The sequence below is a fragment of the Podarcis filfolensis genome (genome assembly GCF_964270895.1).
Source record: "Podarcis filfolensis genome assembly, chromosome: 7".
Lineage (NCBI taxonomy): Eukaryota > Metazoa > Chordata > Lepidosauria > Squamata > Lacertidae > Podarcis > Podarcis filfolensis.
In genome coordinates this window covers 90,070,808-90,082,643 of record NC_139603.1, presented here as the reverse complement: position 1 = coordinate 90,082,643, position 11,836 = coordinate 90,070,808, and the positions used below count along the sequence as shown (strand labels likewise).

The window sequence follows — 11,836 nt, the reverse complement described above, 5'->3', positions numbered from 1 at the left end:
GCAAAGTTGAAAGGGACGCCCCCCCCCCAGGGTTATCTAGTCCCACTTTTCATGCCAAGTGGGTTGCTAAAGTGCTTTGACACGTAACCTGTGGGCCGCACACTGCCCTGCTGCGTGGGGACAGGGAGCAGGGCCTAAATTTGATGCCCCCCCCAGCCCTCTTGCTGCCTTCCCAGAGCCAGCCCTGTTTTGGGAAGTTTTTAATATTTAATGCTGTACGGTGGTTACCTCGGTTAAGTACTTAATTCGTTCCGGAGGTCCATTCTTAACCTGAGACTGTTCTTAACCTGAAGCACCACTTTAGCTAATGGGGCTTCCCGCTGCCGCCACTGCACGATTTCTGTTCTCATCCTGAAGCAAAGTTCTTAACCCAAGGTACTATTTCTGGCTTAGCGGAGTCTGTAACCTGAAGCGTCTGTAACCTGAAGCGTCTGTAACCCGAGGTACCACTGTATTGTTTTTAACACTTGACTGGGAGCCGCCCAGAGTGGCTGGGGAAACCCAGCCAGATGGGCAGGGTATAAATAAAAAATTATTATGATGATGGAAAGCGCTGCTAGGCTTTGGGAAGGAGGATGGAGGACCTCCGGAACGAATTAAGTACATAACCCGAGGTACCACTGTATAGCATTAAGTATTAAAAACTTCCCTAAGCAGGGCTGCCTTCAGATGTCTTTTAAAGATAGGATAGCTGCTTATTTCCTTCACATCTGGAGGGAGGGCGTTCCACAGGGCGGGCACCACTACCGAGAAGGCCCTCTGTCTGGCCCTTCCATGCCTTCAGAAGCGGGTGGCAGGGCTCCAAGACCCTGCCAGAGCCCTGGTGCCTCCTTGCCAAGACCTGGCACCTTGCTTGCCCGGCTTTGGGAAGGCAGTACGAAGGCTGAAGGTGGGCATCAAATGTTGCTGAGTGCCCCCAAAAAGGCCTGAGGGCAGCATGGACCGCCCTAACCTCGCGCAACTCCCTGCAATGCAGGAATCGCAACCAAAGCAACTCCAGGAGGGAGGGAGACCCAAAGGGGCTCTCCACTTTCCTGTAGGAGGAACTTGAAAAGGGGGAATGGTGGGGAGGAAAATCTCCTCTCCCTCTTTCTTTTTCTGGGAATTTCCCTTTGGGGCGGGGGAAGAGAGATGCAACGCAGACAAGCTCCTGGCAGGAATTCAGCTGTCTCCTGGGCATGTGCAGAGGGGAAGGAAGGCAGAAAACACCTAAGTTGGTCCTCAGTAGAGGGGCAGATTCCCAGCACCCGCCCCATCTGGTGGTGGGTTGAGGAGGATGCTCAGAGAGAGAGAGAGAGAGAGAGAGAGAGGGGTCACTGAATTTATTGCTTTATCAAAGGCAGGGGGCGGGGGGACACCAGGATTTAAAATATAAACAAGTCATTAGAAGAAGAAAAACACTGTCAATTTTTTAAGACAAAAGAGGATACAAAAGGTAATAGAAAAATCCATGAGGAGCAGCCTTTGCCAGCTGGTTGCCCCCTGGATCTCAGCCCGGCTGGGGGCTGATGGAGGCTGGAGTGCAAAGGCTGGCGAAGGCCACACGGTAAAGACAGAGAGAAACATCCTGGAGACACAAGGCTTGCGGCTGCCTTTTGAAGGCAGCCAGGCATGATCAAAACAGGAGCGCTTTGCCCAAGAGGCGGCCCCCTCCGAAGAGGCAGGCCTGTCCACTTGCCACAGCGGCAGAAGGTCAGGGCTGTGTCTAAGGCGGCTGCAGGAAATTAGCGGCTGCTTCCCCCGTCGCTCATGTCAGAAGCAGCCGGGGACGCTTTGCGGTCACCATTGTTGGGGCTTTGAGGAGCAGTGAGAAGCCAGAGGGACCAGGACGCACACAGACACCAGCTCTGCCAGACCCTCCCAGGGCTGGACTCAAACGAAGGGTGATGGGGAGAAGCCCCTTCCCTTCCTCGCATCCGCCAAGGCACAGGTGCCCCCTCAACTGCCCCAGTCTCAGAAACGGCCCCACTCTCCAGCAGCTGAGGGCCACTTTGCCCAAGGAGAAACCCATTTTCCCGACACGCACTTCTTCTCTGCGACGGATCGGCTCCGAGGAAGAGGAGAAGGGCATGGTGAGGGGGCCTGACAGAGCAGCAAAGGGGTGCCCCACACACAGCCTTTTGGTGTGCCTCCACCCTCCTGCCCCCCTTCCCGCTGGGATGGCAAGTGGTGCAGTACAACCCCCAGCTCCCTTGTAAAACCCAACCCACCCGCTTCAGCACATTTCAGAGACACAGAAAACTCCGCAGAGAACATTCAGCATGATTTCGGGCAAACTGGATCCTGCAGAGGCGCTCAGGTCCCCTCACTCGTGTGTCCCCTTTTCCCAGGAAACCTGGCTTCCTCCAGGCGATTCTGGAGCAGCCACAACCTGCTGCCACTTCCCTGTGCAAGGGCAGAGCAACCGACTGGAACAGCACCGGGACGAGGGCGTTGGCCTCCACTTGCGCCCTGGGCACCAGCGCAATGGACGCAGCAGAATCTCCTTGTTCGTCATCCCCAAGACTTGCCAGGACAGCAGCGCAGGGACTCTCCCTTCAGAACTGACAAGAGCACACGGGCTGCCCGACAGCTGCCTCCTCCAACACAGAGAAGTCGTTCCCTTGGGACTGCGTATCCTAGCATGCACTGCGGCATTCCAGAGACCAAGACGCAGGGAACTGTAGTTTGGCAGGTGATATTTCTGCACCGGCGACCGCAGGGAGCTGGGGTTTTCCGTTGGTCTAGGGTGCTGCCTCTCCCGCAGACAAGCCCTTGGGGAGCAGCTGGCTTCGGTGCTGCATCCAAGCTCCAGAGGCGCCGGGCACCCACCAGGCGCAGCCAGGAGGGGCACAAGGCCTGGTTCAAAGGGTGCCGAGGAGGAGGAAGAGGAGAGCCTCCCTCCGAGCTCACATCAGTCGACAGCAGCGCTTCTTCTCCACCGGAGTCTCTTCCGCCGGGGCGGTCAGTTTGAGAAGCGGGGGGTCCCCGCTGGCCGCTGTGAAATACACAGAGTTGTGCTCCGAGTCCGGGCTGGGGGCCTCGCCAGGGCCCAGGGAAAAGTCCTCCGCCTGGGGCCTCTGCAGCTTGGCGGCCGCCCGCTGGCGCTTCAGGTCGGCCAGGGTGTGGCGCGCCTTCTCCTTGCTGAGCCCGGCCGCCGGCTCGTCCTGCGTGGCCATCTGGTAGGAGGTGCTGCGGTCCAGGCGCTTGGAGTAGAGGTGCTTGGGGTGGGCTGAGCCGTTGCTCTCGGACAGCTGCTCCCCCGGCTCCACGGCAACGGCCGGCTCAGCGTCCTGCCAGAACAGAGGGAGGAAGGATGAAGCCATGGCACCTTCTCCCCACCACCACCGCAGCGCGCAAGGACAGACTCCGAGGACAGACAGAGGGAAAATGTTAAGTGACTTTTCCCAAGAGACCAGAAATCCTTCCTGCTGGGGAAACTAGACTAAGGTTACCAGATTTTTTTCAATGAATCCGGGGACACTTTAATTAATTAATTAATTAATTAATTAATTAATTAATTACTACACGGTTGGGACATTGATTCTGCAGCGATGGCGGTGGCAGAGGGGCGGCCACCGCCTTGACCTCAACCGCCACCTTTCACCTTCCTCCGAGGTTTCTATCTCCTTTCTCCATGAGTTGTTGGTTCTTTGGTAGTGGGGGGGGGGAGCGGTACGCGGAAGGTCAGGCATGGAAGGCGGAGAAGGAGGGACAAGAGTGGCGGTGAGGCTCGGGCAGCACGATGCCTCCCTTCCCATCGGAGCAGCCCCAATCCCATTCCTACCTACGTGCAATTTATACCCCACCCATCTGGCTGGGTTTCCCCAGCCACTCTGGGCGGCTTCCAACAAAACATTAAAATACAACCATTCATCAGATATTAGAAGCTTCCCTAAAGAGTGCTGCCTTCAGATGTCTTCTGAATGTCAGGTAGTTGTTTATCGCTTTGACATCTGGTGGGAGGGCGTTCCACAGGGCGGGTGCCACCACCGAGAAGGCCCTCTGCCTGGTTCCCTGTAACTTGGCTTCTCGCAGGGAGGGAACCACCAGAAGGCCCTTGGAGCTGGATCTCAGTGTCCGGGCAGAACGATGGGGGTGGAGACGCTCCTTCAGGTATACTGGGCCGAGCCCATATAATTCCCAGGTGCTGCAACCTTTCTTCACAGGGCAGACTCTCCACCCCCATGATCACTTTGGTCCCCCTTTTCTGGACTGTGAAACTCCCTGCTGCTCATCCTTCAGGGCAGATATATTTAGGCTGTCTCTTTGCTTCCCTGGGCGGTAGGCTTTCGTAGCACGTTTCCTTTTTCCTTAGACTTCAAAGAGGGTGCCAAACCAGTCTCAGGCCAGCGAGCGCCAGTGTGGTGTAGTGGTTAGAGCAGCCTTTCTCAACCTGTGGGTCCACAGATGTTGTTGAACTACAACTCCCATCACCCCTAGCTAGGAGCTCAGAGATGGCAGGAGCTCAGAGATGGTGGGAGTTGTAGTCCAACAACATCTGGGGACCCACAGGCTGAGAACCGCTGGGTTAGAGTGCAAGACTATGACCTTTGAGACCAGGGTTCGAATCCCAGCTCAGCCACAAAGCTCACTTGGTGACCCTGGGCCTCTCAAGCCTAGCCTACACCACGGGGTTGTTGTGTGGATAAAACAGGGAGGAGGAGAATCAGAGCTCCTTGGAAGAAAAAGGTGGTGTAGAAATGTACCGTATTTTTCACTCTGTAAGATGCACCAGACCATAAGACGCACCTAGTTTTTGGAAGAGGAAAAGAAGAGGAAAAAAATTCTGAATCCCAGAAGCCAGGACAGCAAGCAGGATTGATGGCAGTGATCCCGCTGGCTGTCCTGGCTTATGGGATAGCCGCGTGCAGGGAGATGAAGGCTCCCCCCGCCTGGGAGAGGCTGTGCGCGGTTAAGGCTCCCCCAAGAGCCGCACTCCCTTTAAAGAGCGCGCGGAGTGTGTGTGTGGCTCTTGGGGCTTTTCTCTTGGGGAAAAGCCCCCAAGAGCCGCACACACGCTCCACACTGAGCAGAGCCTCCCACCTGCCTTCGCTCCATAAGACGCACACACATTTCCCCATACTTTTTAGGAGGGCGAAAGTGCATCTTATAGAGCGAAAAATACGGTGATTAAAAAAGAAGCCCTCCAATTAAACTGAAACTCAAGCTGGAGCCGATTCGAAGGCAGAGCTGCTTTGTTTTTTGAGGTGTGTTTTGATTGTGGGGGGAGACAAAGAAATGGGGTGTGGTATTACAAGGGGTCCCAGCAGAGCGGCATGGCTGTTGAGAGCAAACACGGGCGGCTAGCCCAAAGGGCAGGGGCTAAGCTCCCCGCCCCCCCGGTCAGGATCAGCCCCCCCCCCTCACCAAGACGTGTGGCTGGAGCTCGGCGTCCGTCTGCCTGTCCTCGTCCTCCCCCTCGCTCTCCCGCTGCTCGGCCTGCTGCTGCCAGACGATGGCCTCCCTCTCGTGCTCCTTGCGGTAGAGGTTGCTGCGCTCGGTCACACTGACTCGCCTCACCACTTTCCTGGAGAGTGAGAGAAAGAGGGGCAGGGAGGGGGTGAGAACCGCTTCTGCACAAGCCCCTCAAAGCAGAGAGAGCCTCCAGATGAAGACAGTGGACTTTTTGGAGCTGGCCGACCTGACTGGGAGAATCGGCAATCAGAAAGAAGATTGGAAGAAATTTAAAGATTACAGTGGTACCTCTGGTTAAGAACTTAATTCGTTCTGGAGGTCCGTTCTGAACCTGAAACTGTTCTTAACCTGAGGCACCACTTTAAGCTAATGGGGCCTCCTGCTGTCGCCGCGCCGCCGGAGCATGATTTTTGTTCTCATCCTGAAGCAAAGCTCTTAACCCGAGGTAATATTTCTGGGTTAGCGGAGTCTGTAACCTGAAGCGTATGTAACCTGAAGTGTATGTAACCCGAGGTACCACTGTATTTAGCTAAATACTGTAATATAAGATAATTACATTGGGACACAGGTGGCGCTGTGGTCAAAGCCACTGAGCCTCTTGGGCTTGCCGATCAGAAGGTCGGCGGTTTGAATCCCCGTACGGAGTGAGCTCCCGTTGCTCGGTCCCTGCTCCTGCCAACCTAGCAGTTCCAAAGCACGTCAAAGTGCAAGTGGATAAAGAGGTACCACTCCGGCGGGAAGGTAAATGGCATTTCCATGCACTGCTCTGGTTCGCCAGAAGCGGCTTAGTCATGCTGGCCACATGACCCGGAAGCTGTACACCGGCTCCCTCGGCCAATAAAGTGAGAGGAGAGTCGCAATCCCAGAATCAGCCACGACTGGACCTAATGGTCAGGGGTCCCTTTACCTTTACCTAAGATAATTAGAAGTCACTTGAAAGTATCAAATAGGCTTAGGATTAGAATAAGAATGAGTTGTAAAGCATTATGGATTTAGATTATTAAGAAAAGAGAAGATAATAGTAAACTGAAGGAGTTAATTTTATTAGAAAGATGGTTTTGGAGAACTGTTACAAGGTAATACAATGAAATTCAGTTAGGGGGGATTTGAGGAAGTCAGATAACAGTGCAAGTTAGATTGAGTTTTAGAAGTAATAAGAGTCCATATGTTTGCTTTTTGGGGTTTTTTTCAGTATTGCAATGTGTTTTCTTTTGTGTGTTTTATTTGTTATATTTGTTATAAATGTGGAAAATCTATAAAAAAATGGGGGGGGGGGAGAGTCTCCAGAGAGGTTTTGCTCCACCTCCCTACTCATAAATTCATAGAAGGGACCCTGAGGGTCTGGTCCACCCCCTGCAATGCAGGAAACACAGCTGAAGAACCCCTGGCCAATGGCCCTCCAACCTCTGTCTAAAAACCTCCCAGGAAGAAGATCCCACACCTTCCACTGTCAAACAGCTCTCACAGCCAGAAAGTTCCTCCTAAACTCAGAATCTCCTTCTCATTTGAGCCTGCTCCATCTTCAGCTGCCTGAAGACTCTATCCCTCCTCTTCCTCCTGCCCTTCCCTTCTGGGCCTGGCAGGCTCCTCTGGCCCCACACATTGAGCCCACACCGCACGCCGTACCCTCGGCTTCCGGCGCTGGAGGTGCGTCGCTGCAGCAGGGACTTGTGCTTCTCGTGGGACTTCATGATGGCGTCGTGCTTGTGCTTCAGCTCCATGAGTTTGGCCCGCACTTCCTCGTCGGCACACACGTCTGGCAGGAAGAGGAAAGGCCAGAGTCAGGAACCGGGGGCGTGGGGGACATTCCGGACCAGACCCTTCTTCCCTCCATCACCTTTGCCGAACCTGGAGCCTCTGCCCAGCAGCAAGGACACGGCACAGCAAGCCCAGTTCAGGGGCGCCAAGATCTAGACAGACACTGTCAGATTTTCCTCTAGTCAGAAGGACTAGAGACTTTTAAAAAAATAAATAGAGCAGAGACCTTAAGTGCCAAATTCTGCTTATGTGCACGGTTTAAGAGGGACTGGTTGAAATCGTACAAGTTAACTCCAAGCAAGGAGAGAGCCTGAAAGCTGTTTCTCTGCTGGGTTTCCGCTTGGGATGTGGAAAGAGCTTTTAAGCTCTTTGCCTCGCTTGGCGTGGAAGGAGCAAGGCCCATTCAGGGCACCAATTCCGGGGTGCTCTTATGAGATCTTGCTGGGCTGCCCAAGTTCCTGCGATACCTCGTGCGAGCATTCCTGGCCTTCCAGTGCCATTGCTCTGAGTGGGCCTTGCCCAGCGAAGAGAGGCAGACAGCTTAAAAGCTCTTTCCGTAGCTTTGTAACCCAAGTGGACCCACTTGGTGGATCCACCCCCATCATTCTGCCTGGACACTGAGGTCCAGCTCTGAGGGCCTTCTGGCAGTTCCCTCGCTGCGAGAAGTGAGGTTACAGGGAACCAGGCAGAGGGCCTTCTCAGTGGTGGCGCCTTCCCAGTGGAACAACCTCCCACCAGATGTCAAAGAGATAAACAACTACCTGACATTTAGAAGACATCTGAAGGCAGCCCTGTTTAGGGAAGCTTTTAATGTTTGATGCATTACTGTATTTTAATATTTTGTTAGCCCAGAGTGACTAGGGAAACCCAGCCAGATGGGCTGGGTACAAATAATAAATTACTATTACTATTACTATTACACAAAGGAGCTTGCTCTCTCCCTCTCCCTCTATCTCTCTCTCGCTCACTGCCTCATCCAGTAGCTGCAAGGCAGTTCAGGGATTTAGGCGTGCCCAATATTTGAGTACTGTATACACAGAATTCTTGGAATGATGTGATTAGGAAACTGCCTTGCCCTGAATCAGACCATGGGTCCACCTAGCTCAATATTGCCTACACGGACTGGCAGCAGCTGCTCCAGGGATTCAGACAGGAGTCTCTTTGAGCCCTACTTGGAGATGCCCTTTTGGACTGAACATGGCACCTCCTGCATGCAGACACCCAAGGCAGAGGCTCGGCCGCTGAGCTACAGCCCTGCCCCCAAATTGCACACTGGCAGAAGGCATAAGATGCGATGAGATTCTGCCCGCTGAGGTTTGCGCTAAGGATTTGCCAGAGTGCAACCACCACTGCCCAGCCCCAAGGGAGCAGGAGAAGACTGTGCCCTGGGAAGGGGTGGAGTAGCAAAAAAGAAGCAAGGTCCTTGTTCTCTCGGCCTTGAAAGCTATTCGCCTTTGCACCGCAGCCGTCAGCGTCAACAGAAATAAAACGGGCCTGGGCCCAGGAAGCCAAAGCAGCTGCCCCAGTTCTGATGCACATACACACACACCCAACCTACTCACCAAGCGGGGTCTCATCCAACACCGACTTGCCGTTGAGATCTGCTCCATGAGCCACCAACAGCTCCACCAGGTGAATCTGCCAGCAGGAGAGAAGAGGTTTTAGCAAAGGGAGGCAGCCGTGACAGGGTGAGACAGTAGCTAGGCTGCTGGGATCAGCGCTAATAATAATAATAATAATAATAATAATAATAATAATAATAATAATAATTTATTTATTTATTTATACCCCGCCCATCTGGCTGGGTTTCCCCAGCCACTCTGGGTGGCTTCCAACAGAACACTAAAATACAATAACCTATTAAACATTAAAAGCTTCCCTGAACAGGGCTGCCTTCAGATGTCTTCTAAAAGTCTGGTAGTTGTTTTTCTCTTTGACATCTGGTGGGAGGGTGTTCCACAGGGCGGGTGCCACCACCGAGAAGGCCCTCTGCCTGGTTCCCTGTAGCTTTGCTTCTCGCAGAAGGCCCTCGGAGCTGGACCTCAGCGTCTGGGCAGAACGATGGGGGTGGTCCACTTTGCTCTGTCTCCTCAGTAGTGGCCAGTCAGGGGCTCCCAGGAAGTTCACCTCCCAGCAAGGCAGGAAGGGAGGGCAATTGGTACCTCTGGCTATCGGAGGAATGGCGCCTCACATATGAACATAAGAAGAGCCTGCAGGATCAGGCCAACGGCCCATCGAGTCCAGCATCCTGTTCTCATAGCAGCCAAGCAGATGCTCCAATGCAAAGCCCACAGGCAGGATCTGAGCACAAGAGCAACTCTCCCCTCCTGGGGTTTCCAGGAATGAGATTCAGAAGCACTGCTGCCTCCAGCCATGGAAGCAGAGCAGAGCTATCCTGGCTAGAAGCCATCTGTCTCGCCAGAGTGGGGCATGCTCCGGTTATCTCCTGCTTGGACTACTGCAATGCGCTCTACGTGGGGCTACCTTTGAAGGTGACCTGGAAACTGCAATTAATCCAGAATGCGGCAGCTAGACTGGTGACTGGGAGCAGCTGCTGAGACCACATAACACTGGTCTCGAAAGACCTACACTGGCTCCCAGTACGTTTCCGAGCACAATTCAAAGTGTTGGTGCTGACCTTTAAAGCCCTAAACAGCCTCGGTCCAGTATATCTGAAGGAGTGTCTCCACCCCCATCGTTCTGCCCGGACACTGAGGTCCAGCTCCGAGGGCCTTCTGGCGGTTTCCTCATTGCGAGAAGTGAGGTTACAGGGAACCAGGCAGAGGGCCTTCTTGGTGGTGGCACCACTCTTAATGTTTAATAGACTATTGTAGTTTAATATTCTATTGAAAGCTGCCCAGAGTGGCTGGGGAAACCCAGCCAGATGGGCGGGGTATAAATAATAAATTATTATTATTATTATTATTATTATTATTATTATTATTATTATTGACAGTCCTCTCTTTCTCCTCCATGAATTTGCCTCATCCTCTTTTAAAGCCATCTAGGTTTGTGGCCATCTCTGCCTCATGTGGCAGGGAGTTCCAGAGTTTAACTGGGCGCTGCATGAAGAAGGACTTTCTTCAACCTTCTCCTGTTTCCTGGCACTCTTTCAGGTCACTGGAAAAGAATCAACTTACCTGTAAAACCTTCCCTGCCCCTTGGAATTACATGGGCTCCCAGTACATTTCCAAGCACAATTCAAAGTGTTGGCGCTGACCTTGAAAGCCCTAAAGGGCCTTGGCCCAGTATGCCTAAAGGAGCGTCTCCACTCCTATTGTTCTGCCCAGACACTGAGGTCCAGCTCCGAGGGCCTTCTGGCGGTTCCCTCCCTGTGATAAGTGAGGTTACAGGGAACCAGGCAGAGGGCCTTCTCGGTGGTGGCACCCGCCCTGTGGAACGCCCTCCCACCAGATGTCAAGGAAATAAACAACTATCTGACTTTTAGAAGACATCTGAAGGCAGCCCTGTTTAGGGAAGCTTCTAGTATCTGATGAATGATTGTATTTTAATGTTTTGTTGGAAGCCGCCCAGAGTGGCTGGGGAAACCCAGCCAGATGGGTGGGCTGTAAATAATAAATTATTATTATTACTTTTCCTGCAGTCTGTTCAGCTCCGCCCATCCTCTCTCTGCCGAGCGCTGGCTTTGCAGACCCTGAACCTGCCCATAGCTTCCCCAGGGTTGGGGTTGCTCTAGCAACCAGCGCCAGAACCCTCCTGCAGAGCTCCCGTACCCACGGCGGCCACCGCCAACGCCCTGGAATGGCTGGCTAATTGCTTGCATTACCGCCAGCTGCCTTAGGAAATCCCTGGCTTATCGAACTGAGCAGAGGATCACCAGGGCCATCTGGTCTCTAGACGGACTCAGATTAATGGGATTACGATGGTCAACAATCTGCCAGGAAAAGGCTGCAGAGAGCGGCCTGGGCCACTGGGGGGCAGCACCCTGCCCTGGAGGAGCGTCTGCCAGCGTCCACGGCTCCCCATGCCAAGGCTGCTTCTGCAAGGCCACCGGCCCCCCATTTCCTCCTTCCGGAGGTCTCTGGCACTCACCTGGCCCCAGCAAGCGGCCGCGTGGAGGGGCTGCCAGCCGTCGTCGTCCTTGGCGCTCATGCTGGCTTTGTGCTCCAGCAGCAGCTCGGCTGCCTCCAGGTAGCCGTTGGCAGAGGCGATGTGCAGCTGCGGAGCAGAGAGGGCAGTGAGGAAAGGGCAAGGCAGGACCCTCAGAGGGAGGGCGCAGAAGCCACGTCCCACCAATTCAGCCAGAGCTGCGGCTTCAGGTGAGGAAGACCTGGGTGGGATCGCCTGTCCGCTGCCTTAAACCCACGGAGATGCTCAAACCCATTTCACGGTGGATTTGCAGGCGCCACGTAACAGCTGGTAAGAATCGATCTTTTACACTTTGGAACTCCCTGCCTAGTGACACCAGACAGGGGCCTTTGCTATTCCCTTTCCGGCACCTGCTAAGAACATTCTTCTTCATACAAGTCTACTCAGATGTTCAGAAAGCCGGTGCGAGTGTTAATCTGCTCTTTGGTCTACTGCTGTTTTTAATTTTTGAAAGTTTTATATTACAGTGGTACCTCGGGTTAAGAACTTAATACGTTCTGGAGGTCCGTTCTTAACCTGAAACTGTTCTTAACCTGAAGCACCACTTTAGCTAATGGGGCCTTCCGCTACC

General features: G+C 53.7%; 1 protein-coding gene across 2 annotated transcripts in view; it reads right to left on the bottom strand.

The window, feature by feature from the left end:
* Positions 1-1,307: 1,307 nt before the first annotated feature.
* The window catches only part of PPP1R16A (protein phosphatase 1 regulatory subunit 16A), a 53,255-nt gene continuing 42,726 nt past the window's right edge, over positions 1,308-11,836 (bottom strand). For both annotated transcript variants that reach the window (XM_083622115.1, XM_083622116.1), the window contains exons 7-11: positions 11,209-11,334; positions 8,718-8,793; positions 7,024-7,153; positions 5,350-5,509; positions 1,308-3,272 (exon numbers count right to left, since the gene is read on the bottom strand). In XM_083622115.1, coding sequence (XP_083478241.1) covers positions 2,889-3,272; positions 5,350-5,509; positions 7,024-7,153; positions 8,718-8,793; positions 11,209-11,334 — 876 coding nt within the window. In that variant the 3' untranslated portion in view covers positions 1,308-2,888. The remainder of the gene's footprint in view (positions 3,273-5,349; positions 5,510-7,023; positions 7,154-8,717; positions 8,794-11,208; positions 11,335-11,836) is intronic.